This window comes from Oncorhynchus tshawytscha, linkage group LG26 (genome assembly GCF_018296145.1).
Source record: "Oncorhynchus tshawytscha isolate Ot180627B linkage group LG26, Otsh_v2.0, whole genome shotgun sequence".
Taxonomy (NCBI): domain Eukaryota; kingdom Metazoa; phylum Chordata; class Actinopteri; order Salmoniformes; family Salmonidae; genus Oncorhynchus; species Oncorhynchus tshawytscha.
Genome location: NC_056454.1, coordinates 29,702,603 through 29,727,256, shown reverse-complemented (window position 1 = coordinate 29,727,256; position 24,654 = coordinate 29,702,603). Strand labels below are relative to the sequence as shown.

The following is a 24,654-nucleotide window of genomic DNA, read 5'->3' as shown; positions in this document are numbered from 1 at the left end:
ATTAAACTGGGCAGAGTGATTTGATCTCTAATGGCTCACAAAGCCAAATCATAAAGACAACCGTCTGAACCCATTTAATGTGGCTGTTGTGCATTACTAACTGAAACAAACAGAAAGCTCCTTATTGAGCACACACACTTAGCAATAGCAGTCCTGGCCAACAATCTAGGGAAAATGCCACTTCATTATTTGCGTGAACAATCTCTTCAGATTTGTACCAACAGCTTATTAATAAGCAATTCACTATTGATGTCTGTGTTATTCATTCCGTATGAGGTAGAGACGCAGTGAGGGGTCAGGGCTCGGTATCAGGGCTCGGTATCAGGGCTCGGTATCAGGGGTGATGTTTCCCCTACCAATACATAGGGGTCAGGGCTCGGTATCAGGGGTGATGTTTCCCCTACCAATACATAGGGTCATCAGGGCCCGGGGGTCATCAGGGGATGATGTTTCCCCTACCAATACATAGGGGGGCTCAGGGCTCCAATACATAGGGGTCAGGGCTCGGTATCAGGGGTGATGTTTCCCCTACCAATCAGGGGTGATGTTTCCCCCAATACCAATACATAGGGGTCAGGGCTCGGTATCAGGGGTCAGGGCTCGGTATCAGGGGTGATGTTTCCCCTAGGGGTCAGGGCTCGGTATCAGGGTGATGTTTCCCTCCAATACATAGGGGTCAGGGCTCGGTATCAGGGGTGATGTTTCCCCTACCAATACATAGGGGTCAGGGCTCGGTATCAGGGGTGAGTAGTACCTTGTATCCCTCTGCTCCATGAATGATGTCTTTCATTGAGCTGGTCACTTTCTCTCGCTCAGCCTTCAACACTTCCACTTCCTCCTTCAGAGACACAGCCTCTTTCCTGCTGGTGTCCAGCTCCTTCCTGGCTTTCACAGCCACCGCCTTGATCTTATTCATCCTCTCATTCTTCTCTTTGCTTTCCTTCTCCAGCAGGGCTGTGATGAAGGGATGGAATCAAAAGAGGACACAGAGACATCATCACACATAGATCATTGGCAGTATCAGAATCCCCTAATGATTGGCACTTTGTATCTGTCATTCTTATATGAGCTTAATAAAATCACCTAGAAATAATAAAACAAGCATGACACTGTTAGTACTGTCCATCTGTGTTTACTGGTCATAGTATCCCAGTTCCCTGTTCTGGACCTCTCCATTACAGCAGTAATTAGGAACGTACCGATTTTCTCAGTGAACTCTACGGCTGTGTTCTCCTCTGAGACAGTGGAGGCTGTAGACTGGTGGGGGGAGAGACAGGGCGGTGGAGGGAGAGGAAAAGTCAGTCTGTAGAACTAATGAAAAATACCTCAGCAGTCACTGTAACAAACTATAGCTTGAGGCAAAAAAAATGTAATCCAGTAAACTTGAAGACACTGACAGAAGAAGCACTCACCTGCAGGACAGCCAACTCACTCTTCAGCTGGGATATGACTTTGTCCTTTTCTGTTAGCTGCTGTTGTAGCGCTCTCCTCTCCTCTTGTTTTTCCTCCTCCTCTCTCTCCGTCTCTCCTCCCACCTTCTGCTCCCTCTCTTTGTCTGCCAGTGTCTCTGTAGCGTTGCTGACCTGGGCCAATAATTCCTGATTCTCTGTTCTCATCTTCTCATTGGCAAGTTTCATCTCTACCAGGTCTCTCTGTAGAGCTTCAGTATCTCCCACCAGCTCCCCCAGATTACACTTCAGGAGGTTCCTCTCCTTTTCAAGCTCCTCTACACAAGCCTGCAGCTCCTCCACCTCCTCCCCTGGGCTCCCCCGCACCTCCCCTAGGCTGCTCTTCAGCAGGCTCCTCTCCTTCTCCAGCTCCTCTATACGAGTCTGTAGCTCCTCCACCTCCTCCCCTGGGCTCCCCTGCACCTCCCCTAGGCTGTTCTTCAGCAGGCTCTTCTCCTTCTCCAGCTCCTCTATACGAGCCTGTAGCTCAGCCACCCTTTCTCTTTGGCCTTGCCTCCCCTCCACCTCCCTCAGCCTCACCACCTCCATCTCCTGCAGTGCTGACAGTGTTTGGTCCCTCTCTGTGCTCACCACATTGAGTGAATCCTCCAACTCCTGAACAGCACTCTCCTTCATCTGTAGCTGAGAGAGGATCTCCCCATTCTGCCTGCTCAGATCGTCCACTGAAGCCTTTAGCTCGAGGGTTAACGCTGTCTGCTCCTCAAGAGAGGCCTTTAGCTCAGAGGCTAACACAGTCTTCTCCTCCAGAGAGGTCTTAAACTCGAGAGCTAATTCTGTCTTCTCCTCCAGAGAAGTCTGCAGCTGCTCGTTCAGCCCCTCGGCTGCCTGTGTCTGCTCCAGGAAGCTCTCCAGCCTCTTCTCCAGGCCCTGGACCTCCTCCAATAGGCTTTCTCTGTTTTCATTCAGCACTCTCAACTTCTCTACCAGACTCTCTTTCTCCTCAGTTAGCCCTCTGACTCTCTCCTGTAGCTCCTGGATCGCTGACGCCCCCTGTTCCTTCATAGCTTCATATTGTCTGACGAAGTCCCCAGTCCTCTGACCTAGCTCAGTCTCCAGGCCTCTCAGGATGTCTCTGGTGTGTTCGCACTCAGCCACCGCCTGCCCCCTCTCTCTGGCTAGGTACTCACATTCATCCACTGCCTGGCACCTCTCTTTGGCTAGAGACTCACATTCACCCACCGCCTGGGTATTCTTTCTAGCTAAGGTCTCACACTGGGTCCTCAGCTCCTGGACCTCTAGGATCAGTCTCTGCTGTTCTTCCAGGGTCAAACTCTGGTGGTCTGTGTCAGGGAAAGGGCTGGAGGGGCTAGCAGAGCTGGCAGGCAGGCTGTACGCTGGTTCTCTCTGTGGCCCACTCTGCTGGAGCTGAGTGAGGGCTGGAACCTCCTGAAGGTCACACTTGGGGGTTGCTGGGCTCAGAGGGTCTCGGTAAGGGGTCATATTCAGGTCAGGGGTCGCACCCTCCCGGGTCATCAGCAACTCATCGATCTTAAATTCTAGCTCTTCCTTCTCTGTCTGAAACTCCTCCCTCATCCTCTCAAGCTCCGCCTCCAGTTGAGTCTTCACATTGCCCAAGAAGGTCAGTTCGTCTTGCAGCATTGTATTCTGGGATTGCAGGTCCTCCAAGGCGGATCGGAGCTGTCCAGTCTCCGTCTCTCCATCACTGGCATCAATCTGACTTAAACCAGACAGCTCCAACATCCTGGCTATCCCCGAGCTGCGGCCGCTAGGCTCCTCCTCTTCCTCCTGCACATCCTGCAAGAAACTGTCATAAGAAGAGGAAGAAAATTTGATTAATTAAGCACTTTTTAAAGTGACTCAAAGCATTTTAGTGTACAGTCTGTGACTCATCTCATGTCATCCAACACCAATATCTTGTCCAACACCAATGTATAGCAGTAGGACCCACCTGTCTTTGAGAGCGAGCTGCTCACTGAGCTCCTCTTGGAGGAGAAGCAGTCTCTCTCTCTCCATCTCAAAGTCCTCCTCCAGAGCTCTCAGCTCCTCTTCATGTTGCATGCTATGCTGGGCCAACTCTTCTCGTAGGTTCTCTACTTCTTGCTGGGCCTAAAATAAAAAGAAACACACAGTGTATTGCAACATTTAAACCAGAAGGTCTTTGTCAGCTATCGGCTTACAACCGTGTGAAGGTATTCATTTTGTGAAATGTTTCGGACACTGCTTTTGAACTAACCTCTGTCTGCGCCCTCTGGTGGTCATCCTGCAGCACTGCAGCCTCCTGGGCACTTCGCTCCACCGCTGCAGCTAGCTCTGTCTGCAGACTCAAGATCTGCAACTCCAGGCTGTGACTAACAGCTTCTACACTGTCGTTTGTATCTTCTTTTTCTCTTTCCCTATGCTTTTCTTTCTCTCTTTCGCTCTCTTTCTCTCTGTCACTCTCGTCTTTCTCTCTCAGAAGCCTCTGAAAGAATTCGACTTCTTCTTTATGTTTGGCCTGGGATATGTGCATGGTCTTCTCAAAAGTGGCCATCTTTTCCTGGTGGTCTTCCTTGGCCTGGTTCAACTCTCCCTGCAGGGTGGCCAGTTTTCTTACTGCATCCTGGCCATATTCAACAGAAAACATGAAGTTAGAACTGGAACAAAAGGATGAACACCATGCTGCTCTCCAGGACTAGGGTAGGTGACCACTGGTCTGGCCTACACAGACAGATAACATGGTCTACTACAGTTCACCTGTTCCCACTGCTTGACCTTCTCATTCTCCTTCCGCAGTAACACTGCACTCTGCTGGGTCTCAGCCTTCTCCAGCAGCAAGGCACTCATCCTCTCAGTCAGCTCCTGGGAGAACAGAATACCACAGAATAGAATAGAAAACACATGACTTACAAACCCTCCCAAAGCACTTCAGCATATTCCTTTTCTCATGTAACAATTTCAGACCACAAACCTGTATGACGGATTCGTCTGAATTGCCTGTTGGCTGAGACTTGAGGGTGTCAACTTCCTTCTCCAAATCTGAAAAAAATATTGGGAAGTAGAAAGGACAAAAAAATATTAAAAAAGGAAATCCTACTACTGTATTGATATTATAAACGATCACAACATTGAATAGTAAACCAATGGTTGACCCTTTTTACTTTTGCACTGACTCTACACACACTGACACTCCAACTCACAAATAACATGCACACACATTTATACTGACTCTATACACACACATACAATCATAATGTACACTGCTGCTACTGTTTATCATACATCCTGATGCCTAGTCACTTTACCCCTATACATATCTACCTCTATCACTTGTGCACGTCAAATTACACCTTGAATCTAAACAGTGAATGACAGGTGCATCATGTACCTGCACATTTGGACTTCATCTTCTGGATGGCAGCCATCTGCTTCTTGGCAAACTTGATGAGGTCATCCTTGGACAACGTGTCCAACTTCATAGAGGTAACAGTAAGACAAAGGTAACAAACAGTGAGACAGAGGTACCAAACAGTGAGACATAGAACGCATTATTTTAGGGTCTCGGTACTAGTCTTTTGATATTATAAAGTTGTCAAAAGTATGAGCACCAAGGCCAATTAATTAATGTATACATCATTGATACAGAAAGTGTACATGACATTTCAAAATACTGTAAGACTGGTAAAGGAAGAATGGGGTGGTGGTGGGTAGGATAGTATTTCTGATAACTCCAGAGTGCTGCACCTTTGATTTTGCTGCACCTGAAGGTGGTGAGGCCACAGACTCCGGGACAGTGTCCTGCTGTTGTGGAAAACAAACAATTACATAAAACAGGATATACCGGTATGACGCGCACACACACCAATCTCACATTTACAGCCTAGGCAAACACTACAAAAGCGATGAGTAGGCATAACGTAGCTAATCTCATCTAGATAGCCATCTTTGCCTTTGGTGACACCGAAGCATGTGAATACTTCTGCATAAGGAAACAGTTGGATAGCTGTCCATGGCTAACATTGCCCTTATAGCTAGCTAGACCAGTAACTTGGCCAAGGTCTGACTATCATTTCATGTTTGCATTTCATGTTTGCATCATTTCATATTATTTTAAATGGCGATTTAGTTGTCATTCCTATTATGTTAGCTAGCTAGCTACACTAACGTTAGCTAAACCTGCTACTAGCCAGTCAGACGAGCTAACAACATTCACTTAATGTTACATGTCGTTGGACCAAACTTACCTCCATCCTGATCGAAGCAATGTAACTAGCCAATCGTTAACGGAATCGGTAGTCTGTGTAGCTGAATATCTGCAATAGGTTACTGAATGGTACGATTTGAAAACTAAAGCATTTCACTATTTTGATGTCCAACACTAAGCTTCAATTCATTTCCGACTTCGTCAAACAACGTCCGTACGTCACAGCGAACGTAATCGATAGTGCCTGCCGGACTTCAGATTGTATAACAGTGAAAACGGTATATTTTTGTTGTTTCAAAGTAACATTAATTATTTATACACTGCACTAGGAATTTCCAGGTGAACAAAAGAGAAGAGCAGTCGCAGATAGTCAATTATAAGTCCATGAGGTTCATTACAAGAGGCAACCTCCAACACAGAAGCAGATAAAACGTTTAGCTGTTTTTTTTGTTCTTCTTCTGTGGGCTTTCTGGCGGACTATAACACAGAAAGGTGTATTGCCACCACCAACTGGAATTCATTGAAACCAAAACAAGGTTAAAAAAAGAAAAGAAAATCCATACGTGATAGGGAAATTAACTTATTCCACCCAAATAAAAATAGTACATTGACAAAACAAAACTCCCAATTCTCCATATCTCCCTTCTCAGGTTCTAGAGCCTGAGAGGGTGGTACGGCTTGTGATAATATTCCATGTAACTCCTTGGCCGCTTCCACAATAATTTATGCCTTCCTGGACCTTCTCTCCACCTTGGCAGTGCCATTTATCACCATAGCTATCAAGGCCACCAAGTCCACCTTTTTTTGTATCCCTTTTTCACCCCTTCTTCGTGGTATCCAATTGTTAGTAGTTACAGTCTTGTCTCATCGCTGCTACTCCCGTACAGACTCGGGAGAGGTGAAGGTCGAGAGCCATGTGTCCTCCAAAACACAACCCAACCAAGCCGCACTGCTTCTTAACACAGTGCGCATCCAACCCGGAATCCAGCCGCACCAATGTGTAGGAGGAAACACCATACACCTAGCGACCTGGTCAGCATGCACTGCGCCCGGCCCGCCACAGGAATTGCTTGTGCGCGATGAGACAAGGATATCCCTGCCGGCCAAACCCTCCCTAACCCGGACGACGCTAGGCCGATTGTGCTGCCGGCTGAGACAGAGCCTGGCCAACTCCACCTTCTTAACCTTTAAAATGTCAGGATCCTGCTGGTGAAAGGCAACCCCAGCAGCCTGCAGTGAAGGCCTATCCACCACCATGGACTCTTCAAGTGCACAATTCCATCCCTCAACCATTTGAACAGTTGCTGCATATGATATGCTCTGGATAGCCCTGACTTTGGCCACCTCATTCTCTTTTACCCTTGTGGGGCATTTAAATGACGTGGCTTCATGGTTCCCACCACAGTTGCAACATGTCACATTTTCATCACTTTTATAACACATAACATGATCTTTTCCACAACTTGGACATCTTGGCTTCACCCTTCTGAAAACACTTGAAACATGATCAAAAGCTTTACGATTATCACACTGCATTGGTCTTGGGATAAATGCTCTGACTCTGTAGTTAATATACTTGAGTAGGGAGAGACTCCATACCATTTTCCTAAGAGACACACACAACACTTCATACTTATCAAATCGGGTGAGACACAACACACGTTGCTTCTGATCCTCAGAACCACACAAAATCAAAACCATCCCACATCTTGTGATCCTCACAGCCTTCACTCTACCCAGCACTCTCTCCACCAGTTTGAATATCTCAAATGGATTCCTCAAGATAGGTGATTTGATCAGCTGCTCCTCATTTGCAAACCTTACTCCAACAAGATACAAAGTGACATTCTCATCACTGTACTCTACTTTGCTCTGTTTTCCATTCTTTTGGAAAATATTCCAATTCTCCTTGATTCTACAACCAAAGCAACACCTCACGGCGCAACCCCTCTCCCCTATTTGACCTAGATAGTTTGTGTGTATGCATTGATATGTAGGCTGCGTGTGCCTTAAAAAAAATGAATGTAGTTCTGTCTTTGAGCTGTTCTTGTCTAATGATGTTCTGTATTATGTCATTATGTATTATGTTTCATGTTCTGTGTTGGACCCCAGGAAGAGTAGATGCTGCTTTAGCAACAGCTAATGGGGATCCTAATAAAATACCAAAATACCAAACATTTGATTCAGAATCCACTTCATCATCCGCTTCCGCCATCTTTCCAGAAAATGGCTGTTTTTTACTACTGCAGGTTTGAAATGAACGCAGCAATCGATCTTGCTTTCCACTCGTTAAGTTAGAACCTGGCCTTTTCAGGTTCCATCATCTCTTCTATGGTATATTGGCGATCACACAATTTAATGTGCATCCTGCCCCCTACTGTGCGGGATGGAAACAGGATTCCCAAAAATGGAACAAAATAACCCGCCCAAAAAACTACCAAACTACAATAAATAAACTAAATCAAACAACTTTCTGTTAAAAAATAAAAGAGATCTGATCAATACACAGGCTCAAGGGTGACCTGGGAGGGAGGGTCTTCCGTCACCAGTACCCCTTGCAAGTCTTCAGATGTAAAATCTTTAAGTCCCCAAAACTGTTCTGCCACAGCCACAATAATGTCCAGTTTCTTAGACTTCTTTGAGACTTGTGCCGTACAGTTTGTAACTGTGGCAATGAACCCCACAATATCCACCTTTATAACACACATGGTATCTTTTGACTGGCAGCAAACATTTACTACAGGCTGGGGGTCTTCAACATACTCTGTCCGTCTGCACATACTTGAAACATGGCCAAATCTTTTACAATTATTAAGCTGCAATGGTTTGGGGACAAACCACTTACAACGTATCTTACATTACCAAGATTCACATGTAGGTATTTGCTCTTTATCAAAAAACAACAGGACCGACAGACTTTCTTATTTTTCTCCATTCACCCAGCGGATCAGAAGGGCACCAACCAGACCAGGAATTTTCTTCAGGTATTCAAGCAGAACATCCGTTGTCACCCCTGAGATGACTCCTTTGACGGGTGCTCTATTCTGAAGTACAAAACACAAAACTTCTGTTGTTCGGAATCTTTTGAGGCTCAATGAAATCTTCCTCTGTTCTTCAGAAAATACAATGAATCGAAATGAGGCCACTCCTGGTCACTCTGACAGACTCCCAGTGCCTGCTTCACCATTTAAGAAACTTCAAACACAGTGGCAATTTTAGCATGTCAATCTTGGTGGGCGAATCATTTAATTCAGCCTCATTTACAGACTTTAAAAAAAACATAGGTGATAAGGCTGACTTTCATAAACAAATGTGGATTCTACTGACAATTGAGATGTACAAACTATGGCATAAGGAGATGACGAGAAGATAAGAGGCAATCCATTTAGATCAAGACTTTAATGTCACGTTCGTTATAAGGATTGGACCAAGGCGCAGCGTGGTGTCATGACATTGGCCTGGGGGTAGGTTTATGACAGTCATAAATACCTCTTCCCCCCTTTTTCCTCTCTCTACCCTACTGATGTTACATTTGAAAACCCCTTGGTTAACATAGAGATTCTGGGAACATCAGAAGGTGGGGGGAAATGAACTATATTCTGGTAATCTGACCAATTGAACATATGCAGTGGTACTTAATGAATATGATGTCAGTTCGGTTGTCATCTGAGACATTCTCATCAATGATAAGATGACATAAACTCTAAAGTGTAAAGCCTACACAGAGTTAGAGTTATCGGATTCACATGGAATTGTTGTTCAATTTAAATGTTTGAATATGAAATTATTCGTGATGGTATGAAATGTGATTTTAGCTTCTAAAATGTGAGAATTGGGTTTTCATGAGTGAATTAGGCCCGACTCAGTGGCCCGTGAAGAGACATAGGTTGTAAACTATGAAACACCCCCAAAGGTGCGGAAACCTGGACCTACAGGGGAGGGCCCGGGTGGGCATCTACCCTCGGTGGCGGCTCCTGTTCTGGACGCAGCAGATCCTCGCCAGAGGCTCTGGACGTCGCAGGAGACCCCGGACTGGGGACCGTCGCTGGAGACCCCGGACTGGGGACCGTCGCTGGAGACCCCGGACTGGGGACCGTCGCTGGAGACCCCGGACTGGGGACCGTCGTTGGAGATCCCGGACTGTGGACCGTCGTTGGAGGTTCCGGACTGTGGCCCGTCGTTGGAGGTTCCGGACTGTGGCCCGTCGTTGGAGGTTGCGGACTGTGGACCGTCGTTGGAGGTTCCGGACTGTGGCCCGTCGTTGGAGGTTCCGGACTGTGGCCCGTCGTTGGAGGTTCCGGACTGTGGCCCGTCGTTGGAGGATTGTGAAACGACGCCGGAAGCTCTGGACTGGGAACTGTCGTCGGAAGCTCTGGACAGGGAACTGTCGCCGGAAGTGGAGGCGCACTGGAGACCTGGTGCGTGGTGCCAGCACTGGTGGCACCAGGCTGAAGACACGCACCTCAGGACGAACAAACTTAGTATTACTTTCTTAGCAATAGTATACATATCCCCCTGGCATTTATGCAGCATCATACAATATATTTTTGGACTCACATTGTTGTGCTGTGCTCACTTGAACAGGAAGGTGGTCCTTGCGGGCAAATTTTGTCATCAAACTTTGTCATCAAAGTCTGGCATTCTCTGGATTTATAGGGGTTTCAAGAGGGAACTCCGACAAAAACAAGGTTGAATCATGACATCAGTGATTTTCAGACCAACTTGGAATTCCGAATTAGATGACCGTTCAAAAAGTATTTTCACAGATGGAACTTGTTACTTTTAGTTCCCAGTTGTCTTGAACTCACTGAAGTCTTAGATTTCCCAGTTCCAAGTTTCCAGTTGTTTTGAACATGGCAGAAGTCATGCTGGATTGACAGCATGGCCAATGTATTCAACCTCTGGCCCATGGTGTTGAATGTTTATCCTTTTAAACTTGGAAAAGAGAAGATTAAACCCAGACTTGGACCACACACCCACTCCACTGACTAGCAGGCTAGGGATTCTTTTGAAACGCTTGCAGCTAGTCACTGATTCCTTCCAAATCACTCATGGTTGAATTAGCCATTTTCAAACTTGTAGTGTAATGTTTATGTCCAATGGCCTATGAGCACCGATTTGTTTTATTTATCATTTCTCTTCATATGAATTGAAAATAATTTGCCAGTAGATTGTCAACGTGATTCATGATGATGACTGCTTGTTTAGCTTGTTAGCTAAGACGTTTAAAGTATGATATTGACATGATCAGTCCAATCAAAGCTACGGTAGATATAACGTGATTTGACTTAATTTTATCTGTAACCAATGACCTTGAGCTTTCTTGGATGGGCACTTCTAATGTAAATCAATGGCAGCACCCAAGGGGCTTGAATTTTCGAGCTCTCCCTGTAGATTTTGAAGTGACGTAGTGTCCCCATGAGTGACAGAACACTGAGCCAATCACGGCACAACTAGAGAACATTACCAACTCCTATGCTCCTTATTTTCCGCTGGCTGCCCCACCACCACAGAAAGCACTCAGCTGGGCTGAAACACCTGCATTTTGGAGCTGCCTTACTCAAGAAAGCGAAAGAGGCCATGTTTGTATGCGGCTGTCACGGCCCTGATCCGTTTCACCTGTATTGTGCTTGTCTCCACCCCCTACCAGGTTTCTCCCAATTGTCCACATTATCCCCAGGGTGTATTTATACCAGTGTTTTCTGTTTGTCTGTTGCCAGTTCGCCTTGTCCTGTCAAGTCTTACCAGCGTGTTTTCACATTTTTTGAGGTTTTCTAGTCTTCCCTGTTCTGACCATTCTGCCTGCCCTGACTCTGCCTGCCGTTCGATACCTCATTTACTCTGCCCTGGACTACAGACCATTCTGCCTGCCCTGACCCTGCCTGCCGTTCGATACCTCATTTACTCTGCCCTGGACTACAGACCATTCTGCCTGCCCTGACCCTGCCTGCCGTTCGATACCTCATTTACTCTGCCCTGGACTACTACAGACCATTCTGCCTACCCTGACCCTGCCTGCCGTTCGATACCTCATTTACTCTGCCCTGGACTACAGACCATTCTGCCTGCCCTGACCCTGTCTGCCGTTCGATACCTCATTTACTCTGCCCTGGACTACAGACCATTCTGCCTGCCCTGACCCTGCCTGCCTGCCGTTCTGTACCTCTTCGACTCTGCCCTGGATTACTGACCTCTGCCTGCCCTCGACCTGCTCTGGGCTGTCCCCTCGTATTATAAATATTATGAGAACTGTACTATCCGCCTCCTGTGTCTGCATCTGGATCATATCCTGAGTTTTGATAGCAGCTTTCTTAACTCAATTATTATTATGTTTACATTGTCTGCAAATTGATACATGACATGTATTAATGGCACTTGCTAAACACTTGCTAAACAAGCCCCACTTGCTAAACAAGTGGGGCTCAAAACAGGTGGAGCTCTGCCCCACCAGTCCTTACTCAACAAATGCATCCAACAAGAAGCGATTCATTATCATTCATACACATATCCTCCACTCCAATTTTAGACCATTTCCTTTCTGTTCCAGTTTTACTACTACTGTGGTCCATTCAGAACAGTCATCTTCATCAACTTTGCTTGATGGGCTGTTTGATTCGAACTCAGCATCCACTTCCTCCATCTTTTTCCTGAACCAGAACCGTAGATGACCTCTAACTGGCTTCTTGGAGATAGGCCCGTTATATACTAATCAGAAAGCACAAAGTGTACTGTAAACACCAGCCAGAGAGGCTTGTAGGAAGTCAAAACAAAGGGCAGTGACTATAACAGCTGCTATATTCAGTTTCACGGAATATAGTAATAATCAGTGTGTCCTCAGTCCTTATACCTCCAGTCTGGCATCAATCACTATCAACAGATATGAGTATAATCCAATACATACAGCCTCTAGTCTAGCGACCATCAAGTGTTACAAACAGAACAATGGAAATCATGAGTATTACAGAAAGGGAAAATATATGTTACGGTTTTCTTCCGTTGAAGGAGAGTCGGACCAAAATGCAGCGTGGTTGATAATATACATCTTTAATGAATACGAACAATACAAAACAACGTGAAAACCTATACAGCCTATCTGGTGAATACAAAACACTGAGACAGGAACAATCACCCACAAAACCCTCAAAGAATATGGCTGCCTAAATATGGTTCCCAATCAGAGACAACGAGAATCACCTGCCTCTGATTGAGAACCGCCTCAGGCAACCATAGACTTTGCTAGAACACCCCACTAAGCCACAATCCCAAAACCTACGAAAAACCCCCATACATAAACACAACACAAAATAAACCCATGTCACACCCTGGCCTGACCAAATAAATATAGAAAACACAAAATACTAAGACCAGGGTGTGACAATATATAAATAAATTGTGATAATAACTCTAAACTGAATATGAATTTATTCATCTTAAATATTCATATGACATACAACAGTGACTTTAAGTCTTTAGTTTAGTGCACATCAATCAGTCAATGTGTGTGTGGGATGAGAGTAAAAGCCAATTTATGCTTGCTCCGGAATATGTGTTCCGGATGCTCAGTACAGAAGGTGTGACGGAGGCTTGCAGAGGCCAAATCGAGCTCCTTACTGCTTCACTGTGCTCCTCCTAAATTTTGTAAAAGAGTCTGCATGGTAGAGGTCTTCACAATCCAAAAAGTTGGACCTGGTCCTAAATGGTTCCCACCCACTTTCTGTAGCTACTAAGTCACTCCATCCAGTCCACACAAGTGGGTATTATTACCACCGGGCAGCCCATACAGGAAAAGGTCATTGTTGTCCATTGTTTGATTGATGTCTGTGAGTATAACAGAACTCATATGGCAGGCAAAAACCTGAGAAAAAATCCAACCAGGAAGTGGGAAATCTGAGGTTTGTAGGTTTTAAAGTCTTTGCCTATTCTATATATCGGTTGACATGTTTCTACGAACTGTAATGGAACTGTCATCTGAACTAAGTGCCTGCTCCTTGTGAATTTGGATTTGTGAACTAAACGCGAGAACAAAAAGGAGGTATTTGGACATAAATTATGGACTTTATCAAACAAAACAAACATTTATTGTGGAACTGGGATTCCTGGGAGTGCATTCCAATGAAGATCATCAAAGGTAAGTGAATATTTATAATGCTATTTCTGACTTCTGTTGACAACATGGCGGGTATCTGTATGGCTTGTTTTGGTCTCTGAGTGCTGTACTCAGATTATTGCATGGTGTGCTTTTTCCGTAAAGCTTTTTTGAAATCTGACACAGCGGTTGTATTAAGGAGAAGTATATCTTTAATTCCATGTATTATACTTGTATTTTCATCAACATTTATGATGAGTATTTCTGTAAATTGATGTGGCTCTCTGCAAAATCATCGGATGTTTTGGAAGGAAAACATTACTGAACATAACGCGCCAATGTAAACTGAGATTTTTGGATATAAAAATTAACTTTATCGAACAAGACACACATGTAATGTGTAACTTGAAGTCCTATGAGTGTCATTTGATGAAGATCATCAAAGGTTAGTGATTCATTTTATCTCTATTTCTGCTTTTTGTGATGCTTCTCTTTGGCTGGGAAAATGGCTGTGTTTTCTGTGACTAGGTGCTGACCTAACGTAACATAATCATATTGTGTGCTTTCGCTGTAAAGCCTTTTTGAAATCGGACACTGTGGTGGGATTAACATCAAGTTTATCTTTAAAATGGTGTATAATACTTGTATGTTTGAGGAATTTTAATTATGAGATTTCTGTTGTTTGAATTTGGCGCCCTGCACTTTCACTGGCTGTTGACAAATCGTCAAAATTTTCCAAGCTGTTTAAAGGCACAGTCAACTTAGTGTATGTACATTTCTAACCCACTGGAATTATGATACAGTGAATTATAAGTGAAATAATCTGTCTGTAAACAATTGTTGGAAAAATTACTTGTGTCATGCACAAAGTAGATGTCCAAAGTAGATGTCCGTCTTGCCAAAACTATAGTTTGTTAATAAGAAATTTTGTGAAGTGGTTAAAAAACAAGTTTTAGAAGCTTCTGGCTTTAGATGCTTCTGAAAGGTTATTTGAGTCAATTGGAGGTGTACCTATGGATGTATTTCAAGGCCTACCTTCAAACTCAGTGCCTCTTTGCTTGACATCGTGGGAAAATCAAAAGAAATCAGCCAAAAAATTGTAGACCTCCACAAGTCTGGTTCATCCTTGGGAGCAATTTCCAACCGCCTGAAGGTACCACGTTCATCTGTACACCATGGGACCACGCAGCCGTCATACCGCTCAGGAAGGAGATGCGTGCTGTCTCCTAGAGATTAACGTACTTTGGTGCGAAAAGTGCAAATCAATCCCAGAACAACAGCAAAGGACCTTGTGAAGATGCTGGAGGAAACAGGTACAAAAGTATCTATATCCACAGTAAAACAAGTCCTATATCAAGTCCTATACCGCTCAGCAAGGAAGAAGCCACTGCTCCAAAACTGCCAATACAAAAGCCAGACTACAGTTTCCAACTGTGGACAAAGATTGTATTTTTTGGAGAAATGTGCTCTAATCTGATGAAACAAAAATAGAACTGTTTGACCATAATGACCATTGTTATTTTTGGAGGTTAAAGGGGAGGCTTGCAAGCTCGAAGCTCACCATCCCAACCGTGAAGCACAGAGGTGGCAGCATCATGTTGTGGGGGTGCTTTCCTGCAGGAGGGACTGGTGCACTTTACAAAATACATGGCTTCGTTGTTGAATTTGACCCCTTTTTCTCCCCAATTTCGTGGTATCCAATTATTTTTAGTAGCTACTATCTTGTCTCATCGCTACAACTCCCGTACGGGTGAAGGTTGAAAGTCATGCGTCCTCCGATACACAACCCAACCAAGCCACACTGCTTCTTAACACAGCGCGCATCCAACCCGGAAGCCAGCCGCACCAACGTGTTGGAGGAAACACCGTGCACCTGGCAACCTTGGTTAGCGCGCACTGCGCCCGGCCCGCCACAGGAGTCACTGGTGCACTACGAGACAAGGACATCCCTACCGACTAAGCCCTCCCTAACCCGGACAACGCTAGGCCAATTGTGCGTCGCCCCATTGACCTCCCGGTCGCGGCCGGTTACGACAGAGCCTGGGTGCGAACCCAGAGTCTCTGATGGCAGAGCAGAGTACAGCGCCCTTAACCACTGCGCCACCCGGGAGGCCAAGGCAGGAAAATTATGTGGATTATTGAAGCAATATCTCAAGACATCAGTCAGGAAGTTAAAGCTTGGTCGCAAATGGGTCTTCCAAATGGACAATAACCCCAAGATACTTCCAAAGTTGTGGCAAAATGGCGTAAGGACAACAAAGTCAAGGTATTGGCCATCACAAAGCCCTGACCTCAATCCTATAGAAAATTTGTGGGCAGAACTTAAAAAGCATGTGCGAGCAAGGAGGCCCACAAACCTGACTCAGTTACACCAACTCCCTCAGCACGAATGGGCCAAAATTCACCCAATTTATTGTGGGAAGCTTGTGGAAGGCTACCCGAAACATTTGACCCAAGTTAAACAATTTAAAGGCAATGCTACCAAATACTAATTGAGTGCATGTAAACTTCTGACCCACTGGGAATGTGATGAAAGAAATAAAAGCTGAAATAAATCATTCTCTGTACTATTATTGACATTTCACATTCTTAAAATAAAGTGGTGATCCTAACTGACCTAAGACAGGGACTTTTTTACTAGGATTAAATGTCAGCAATTGTGAAAAACTGAGTTTAATTGCATTTGGCTAAGATGTGTATGTAAACTTCCGACTTCAACAGTATACAACGGCACAGAGCGAGACCCAGATGCAGACACAGGAGGCAGATGGTTCGAGTCTCTGATATTTATTGAACAAAAGGGGCAGGCAAGAGGCAGGTCGAGGACAGGCAAATGTACATAAACCAGTTCAGTCCAAACGGTACAGGGCGGCAGGCAGGCTCGAGGTCAGGGCAGGCTGAATGGTCAGACAGTAAGGCTTAGTGTCAGGGCATGCAAGAGGTCAAAACCCGGGAGGACAGGGAAAAACAGGTACTCGGTAAACATGCTGGTAAGCTTGACAAGACAAACAGAGTAACAGACAAACAAACAGAGTAACAGAGTAACAGACAGACAACAGAGTAACAGACAGACAGAGTAACAGACAGACAGACAGACAGACAGACAGACAGACAGAGACAGACAGACAGACAGACAGACAGACAGACAGACAGACAGACAGACAGACAGACAGACAGACAGACAGACAGACAGACAGACAGACAGACAGACAGACAGACAGACAGACAGACAGACAGACAGACAGACAGACAGACAGAGTAACAGACAGACAGAGAGACAGACAGACAGAGTAACAGACAGACAGAGTAACAGACAGACAGAGTAACAGACAAACATAAATACCCTAGGAATAATGGGGAAGATGGGTGACACCTGGAGGTGGGTGGAGACAATCACAAAAACAGGTGAAACAGATCAGGGTGTGACAGTATATTTTAGCCATTCCATTTACTTTTGATGCTTAAGTATATTTAAAACCAAATACTTTTATACTTTTCCTGAAGTAGTATTTTAATGGGTGACTTTCACTGTTATTTGATTCCTTTTCTATGAATTGAGTACTTTTTACACCACTGCCTAACAGTATAGCCAAAGGGCATTAAAGTAAAGATTAACTGTCATAAGGGTCACCATGGTCATCTTACTGCTGATAAAACAGCTAATTTAGAACAAAATATGAATATATGCTGTAATATTGAGAGGAATGTAGGTTCATTCTAGGAATGACAGTGTATTTTTTTTATTTTACTAGGCAAGTCAGTTAAGATCACATTCTTATTTACAATGACAGCCTACACCAGGCCAATTATGCGCCGCCCTATGGGACTCCCAATCACGGCCGGTTGTGATACAGCCTGGATTCGAACCAGGGTGTCTGTAGTGACAGCACAGAGATGCAGTGCCTTAGACTGCTGCGCCACTCAGGAGCTACCAGTAGATGGAGAGCAGCAGTAAACCTAACAGCAGTGGTGTAAAGTAGTTCAGTAAAAATCATTCCAATCCCGATTAAAAGGCTAATGCAGTTTAGTGGCATTGACTTTAGGACCATGTGGACATCTGGGAGCGAGAGGGAAGGCTGTTTGTACGGCTAGCTGTCTTTATGGAGATCACACCAGAAACAGTGGATAGATGGCAGCATTTGCGGAAAACTGAAAGCGCGAACCAAAGCATTTAAACCATGGCAAGGTGACTGGGACTATGGCCCAATTCTAACAGTGTCAGTAGTATCTGTAGCTTTAAAAAATAACATATTTAAATGTTAATTATACTGTAAGTGCAATGGAGCCAATGTCCTAGACGGGCCTCTCCTGTATGACTATGGACACTACTCACACCACTCTTCAGAATACATGGAAATGTTAAAAAATGCCTTTATGAATCCATGAAGAGATGAAGCACTAAGGAAGATTAAAAGGGACCAGAAACTGGCAGAGAGGAAGGGCTGCCAATACGTAGATCAATAACACACTCCTCTCAGACACATCCATGAACACACCTGTAAGAGACATACAGAAACATTAATACATATCACACAGTATGTGCTTTACAATCATGTATACACAATTATTAACTTGTGGAATAAGTACGCAAAGAAAGAGGGTCTGGTTGTGGTTACATCAAAATTAAGGTGTGATAGTGCAAATGACATCGGTTTGGTAGGCCATGTATGAGGACCAGTAGGAGGAAAGTTAATTTAATGGCAACAGCAAATATATCAGGTCCCAGAATCTGCAGATAGGCTAATTTGCTCAGTCACTTGGGCATCAACTCTGGCAAGCTGCGACAATGTCTCAGAGCTAGTGTGTCTCCTCTTTCTGACAAAAACAACAAAGCTTAGCGGAATAGTTATCAACCCAGTGGAGGCTGGGGAGAGGAGCGAAATACATGGCTCCGAAGACGTGGATGTCGATTAAGGCAGCACCCACTCACCTCTCTGATTCAGAGGGGTTGGGTTAAATGTGGAAGGCACATTTCAGTTGAAGGCATTCAGTTATACAACTGACTAGGTATCCCCCTTTCCAAACACATAAGCAATGTCCAGAACTGTCCCCATCTCTGTTTTGTCTAAGGCATTGTGTATCCTGTGAACAAACTTTGTCGTAGTAACCGACTTGAATATAGTCCAGCAGCAACACCGCAGTAAAAACATTGCTCCTTTGGCGTTACGTTACGAGAGACAGACGTCAATCGACCGCGCAACAGGACACTGTACTGTCTACACTTGGTTTGTTGTTTACATTAAAACCTTTTCATTAACTCGATTTTAATCCGAACTTAAGTTTTGTTACTAAGGATTCCACAACGCGGTTAGCATTTACGGCCGGGATTGCAAGTTTGTGTTCCTTTTTTTTTTTGCGTAGATTTCGTGAGTGCTAGCTGGCTGTACTACAGACACCCGTCATCGCCGTGGGAAAGACTCATTGTTATCTTTTCATAAAACAACTGGTTGCAGTAAAGAGCCAATCTGGATACTAAGCAGATCCTGAGGGAAATCGACAGGTACCAACAGCTTTAAGGTATGGAGGAACAACATACTCCATCATGGAAAGATCCGACCACCTCACAAAATAACTTTAACCAGACAAAAAAAGAAAAACAGATTAATCTACAGACACGGACGATTTACCATTGAGGTAGAGGCTAGTGCTCTGGCTGGAATCCATGCAACACTGGAAAAGTTGTGTGAGGAGGTAGCAGGTCTGAGGGGGAGTTTAGACTTCAGCCAGAGTGAAATTCTCACGCACCAAAGAGAAAACAAGACACTCACAACAAGGTAAAAATCCACGATTCCAACATGGATTGTCTACTCAGGGAAAACAGGGTGATGAAGGAGACGCTACTAGACATACAAAGTCGTAGTATTTTTGAGGGGTATTCCTGAGGACGCATCCAATAATCCAGAGGGTGTGATCAGAGAATTCATGAAATCTGCATTGAAACTTCCTATAGAGACTGTAAACAAGGTGGCTTTCCACTGAGTACACAGACTTGGAGCTCGGAGTGACAAGACCAAGGATCCCCAACCGATCATTTGAACACTACCTACAAAAGGAGCTGATCAAAAGCAGAGGAAGGGAGCTTAAAGGGACCAAATTTGGTCTCAATTACCAATTTCCAAGGGAGATAAACGAACGTCGTAAGAGACTGTATCCGGTACAAAAACAACAAAGGGAGAAGGGTAAGCGTGCCTTTATCATTGTGGACAAACTCTTTATAGATGGACAGCTATTCCGAGACAGCTCCATAACACTGTGGCTGTACTAAATTCTACAGGGACTTCAGGTTACGAAAAAAAGAAGGTATGGGAACTGTTTAAAATATCTGAACATTATGAAGTGGATATGAACACAAACGTACTCAACTAAATGCTTGCTTACACATACGGACTTACACATACACACACACACCTGATCTCGCTCTCTTCTTTCACTCTCTCTTTCTTTTCTCTTCTCTTCCTCTCTCTCTATTGTCGGAACTGTTTTATAATTTAATGTGTTTATTGTTTGTCTATCTTTTTTATGTATTTGTCTACAAGTTTATTTATGTTTACAACAAGCAAGGGGAAGATTTCAAAATAGGGGAATAATAACATATTGTATGGAACACATTTGTACTGTAGTGAAGCCGTCTCTAGAGTAACACAAGGTCTCTTTCATGATCATGTGAAATGTCAATTGCTATGGAAATGCTGGGATGTGTTTTTCAATTATGTTAAAGGTAATTATGATGCAACTATGACGGTGATACGATATACACTGCTCCAAAAAAATAAAGGGAACACTTAAACAACACAATGTAACTCCAAATCAATCACACTTCTGTGAAATCAAACTGTCCACTTAGGAAGCAACACTGATTGACAATAAATTTCACATGCTGTTCTGCAAATGGAATAGACAACAGGTGGAAATTATAGGCAATTAGCAAGACACCCCCAATAAAGGAGTGGTTCTGCAGGTGATAACCACAGACCACTTCTCAGTTCCTATGCTTCCTGGCTGATGTTTTGGTCACTTTTGAATGCTGGCGGTGCTTTCACTCTAGTGGTAGCATGAGGGGGAGTCTACAACCCACACAAGTGGCTCAGGTAGTGCAGCTCATCCAGGATGGCACATCAATGTGAGCTGTGGCAAGAAGGTTTGCTGTGTCTGTCAGCGTAGTGTCCAGAGCATGGAGGCGCTACCAGGAGACAGGCCAGTACATCAGGACTCAAGTTTTATGTTAAGTCCGCAAGCTAGATCCCTGCAATGTCTCATTAAAGATCGAGATAACTTTTCTGTACTCTCTGGACTAAAACCTAATTATGATAAGTGTACAGTATTACGTATTGGATCCTTAAAGGATACAACTTTTACATTACTTTTCAGCTTACCTATAAAATGGGCTGATGGTGAAGTAGACATACTCGAGATTCATATCACAAAAGATATAAATAAGCTCTCCACAATGAATTTCAATAGAAAACTTAAAAATAAATAAAAATAGACCATGGAGAGGTAAATACCTGTCTATTTATGGAAAAATTGATTAATTGAAAATTATACTTTTTTCAAAGTATCTGTCTTTTTCAAACAAGCATTGCAGAGCTGGCTACAATTTCATCCCCCTGAAAAGATATTACAACAAATATTATGGAAAAACTTAAATGTGCTGGTTGATAAAATACCTGTGTTTATGGGAAAGATATTTGAAAAGGGTATTTTTGTTCTTAAATGATATTGTAAATTGTAATGGTAGAGTTATGTCCTTCATGGAGTTATCAGAATTGTACGGGAAGATCTGCTCAATCCAAGAGTACAACCAACTGATTACAGCATTGCCCCAAAAATGGAGGAGGCAGGTGGCAGCGGGAGGAGGTAGGGAACTGGTCTGTCTGCCCAGTATAAAGGATCACAACTGGCGGAGGAATAACTATAGCATAAATAGGAAAGTATACCAGTTAATTTGATAACCAGGATGTTGACAACTGTGCCATACTGATTGCAAAATAGTAGGCAAGAGATTTTTGATGTACCGATTCCATGGTACAGGTTGTATGAGTTGATATATAAAACAACGCAAAATTATTATATAGAATTCTTGCCACCAACAATATGTTGAATATTTGGGGCATAAAATCTTTGAAGCTCTGCAGATTTTGATGTGAGGATATAGAATCAATACACCATTTATTTTGGTATTGCCCTCAGGTAGCCTGTTTCTGGTCTCAGGTTCAGGAATGGCTGAAAATACATTGCATTGATCTAAAATTGACCCTAGAAATAGGACTGTTAGGAGATCTGGAGAGACCGGGTCAGTCAATTACTAATATACTAATACTCGTAGTAAAAGTATTTATCTTCAACACACAATCTGTAGATTCTATTCGATTAGATAGATTGAAATTGTATGTTAAACATCATAGCATAGTTGAATGATATGTGTTGTGTAGAAACACGAAGTGAGTGGCCAGCAGAGATAGATGATGGGTTGAGGGAAGCTGAGGGTTGGTATGTGGAATTGGAGACAAGTGGGAGTGGAGTTGCTGTGTGAAAGAGAGAATGATGGTCAAAAGATAGAGGGGAAAAAAAGTCTAAATAAAACATAATAAAAGTACATTTGAATGACACTAAGTGGCAGTGTTTTTACAACTAATGCCGGTTTGTCTGAGGCTGATGCCGTGCAGGTGTTTGTACACATGCATATACACACACTCTCATTCAAATAAACACATACAAGAACACACACATACATGTAGTAGTGCCAGACATGCACACAAACCTATAAAGTAGGCATTGCTGTTATGATTTCAGTTGTCCTTGATGTCCTTTGTTTAAAATGTATAATTTTAGTTTAAAAAAATACATTGTTGTTTGCTGTTTTCTTCTGTCTTTTCTTTTTTTCTCTTTAGTTCATTCTCTTGGTTGTTGGTGCATTGGGGGTTTCGTGGGGGTGGGGAATGGAATTCATTGTATTTTTATTTTTCTTCTTCCTGGAGGGGAGGGGTCTCGAATGGTTGAGGGACAGCTATTGGGGAACTGTGGTGGGATCTTGGAGGGTTCGGGTTTCACAAGATTGTGATCATGAAAAAGGAAACTATGACATATATTTTCTATCACTATCATGCACAAGCACCCTCACACATAAGTATGGCTCTGTTGTGGAAAGACTGATACATGTCTGATAGTAGTAGTAGACACCCTCACACATAAGGCTCTGTTGCAGAAAGACTGATACATGTTTGATAGTGGTAGTAGACACCCTTCACACATAAGGATGGCTCTGTTGCAGAAAGACTGATACATGTTTGATAGTGGTAGTAGACACCCTCACACATAAAGATGGCTCTGTTGCAGAAAGACTGATACATATTTGATAGTGGTAGTAGACACCCTCACACATAAAGATGGCTCTGTTGCAGAAAGACTGATACATATTTGATAGTGGTAGTAGACACCCTCACACATAAGGATGGCTCTGTTGCAGAAAGACTGATACATGTTTGATAGTGGTAGTAGACACCCTCACACATAAGTACGGCTCTGTTGCAGAAAGACTGATACATGTTTGATAGTGGTAGTAGACACCCTCACATAAGGATGGCTCTGTTGCAGAAAGACTGATACATGTTTGATAGTGGTAGTAGACACCCTCACACATAAGTATGGCTCTGTTGCAGAAAGACTGATACATGTTTGATAGTAGTAGTAGACACCCTCACACATAAGTATGGCTCTGTTGTGCAAAGACTGATACATGTTTGATAGTGGTAGTAGACACCCTCACACATAAGTACGGCTCTGTTGCAGAAAGACTGATACATGTTTGATAGTGGTAGTAGACACCCTCACACATAAGTACGGCTCTGTTGCAGAAAGACTGATACATGTTTGATAGTGGTAGTAGACACCCTCACACATAAGGATGGCTCTGTTGTGGAAAGACTGATACATGTCTGATAGTGGTAGTAGACACCCTCACACATAAGTATGGCTCTGTTGTGGAAAGACTGATACATGTCTGATAGTGGTAGTAGACACCCTCACACATAAGTATGGCTCTGTTGTGGAAAGACTGATACATGTCTGATAGTGGTAGTAGACACCCTCACACATAAGTATGGCTCTGTTGTGGAAAGACTGATACATGTCTGATAGTAGTAGTAGACACCCTCACACATAAGGATGGCTCTGTTGTGGAAAGACTGATACATGTTTGATAGTGGTAGTAGACACCCTCACACCTAAGGATGGCTCTGTTGCAGAAAGACTGATACATGTTTGATAGTGGTAGTAGACACCCTCACACATAAGGATGGCTCTGTTGCAGAAAGACTGATACATGTTTGATAGTGGTAGTAGACACCCTCACACAATAAGGATGGCTCTGTTGCAGAAAGACTGATACATGTTTGATAGTGGTAGTAGACACCCTCACATAAGGATGGCTCTGTTGCACAAAGACTGATACATGTCTGATAGTGGTAGTAGACACCCTCACACAATAAGGATGGCTCTGTTGCAGAAAGACTGATACATGTTTGATAGTGGTAGTAGACACCCTCACACATAAGGATGGCTCTGTTGCAGAAAGACTGATACATGTCTGATAGTGGTAGTAGACACCCTTCACACATAAGGATGGCTCTGTTGCAGAAAGACTGATACATGTTTGATAGTGGTAGTAGACACCCTCACACATAAAGATGGCTCTGTTGCAGAAAGACTGATACATATTTGATAGTGGTAGTAGACACCCTCACACATAAAGATGGCTCTGTTGCAGAAAGACTGATACATGTCTGATAGTGGTAGTAGACACCCTCACACATAAAGATGGCTCTGTTGCAGAAAGACTGATACATATTTGATAGTGGTAGTAGACACCCTCACACATAAGGATGGCTCTGTTGCAGAAAGACTGATACATGTTTGATAGTGGTAGTAGACACCCTCACACATAAGGATGGCTCTGTCAG

The 24,654-nt window shown here is 43.7% G+C and overlaps 1 protein-coding gene across 2 annotated transcripts in view; it reads right to left on the bottom strand.

The window, feature by feature from the left end:
- LOC112225522 (GRIP and coiled-coil domain-containing protein 2-like) overlaps nucleotides 1-6,036 on the bottom strand; it is a 28,389-nt gene extending 22,353 nt beyond the window's left edge. Inside the window, exons 1-10 of one of the 2 annotated variants that reach the window (XM_042306436.1) lie at nucleotides 5,651-6,036; nucleotides 5,151-5,204; nucleotides 4,795-4,879; nucleotides 4,378-4,445; nucleotides 4,164-4,268; nucleotides 3,664-4,029; nucleotides 3,379-3,536; nucleotides 1,413-3,234; nucleotides 1,200-1,257; nucleotides 755-954 (exon numbers count right to left, since the gene is read on the bottom strand). In XM_042306436.1, the coding sequence (XP_042162370.1) occupies nucleotides 755-954; nucleotides 1,200-1,257; nucleotides 1,413-3,234; nucleotides 3,379-3,536; nucleotides 3,664-4,029; nucleotides 4,164-4,268; nucleotides 4,378-4,445; nucleotides 4,795-4,879; nucleotides 5,151-5,204; nucleotides 5,651-5,656 (2,922 nt within the window). In that variant the 5' untranslated portion in view covers nucleotides 5,657-6,036. Of the gene's footprint in view, nucleotides 1-754; nucleotides 955-1,199; nucleotides 1,258-1,412; nucleotides 3,235-3,378; nucleotides 3,537-3,663; nucleotides 4,030-4,163; nucleotides 4,269-4,377; nucleotides 4,446-4,794; nucleotides 4,880-5,150; nucleotides 5,208-5,650 lie in introns of both variants that reach the window. The other variant, XM_024389551.2, reaches the window with a different exon arrangement.
- Between the last annotated feature and the right edge of the window lie 18,618 nt (nucleotides 6,037-24,654).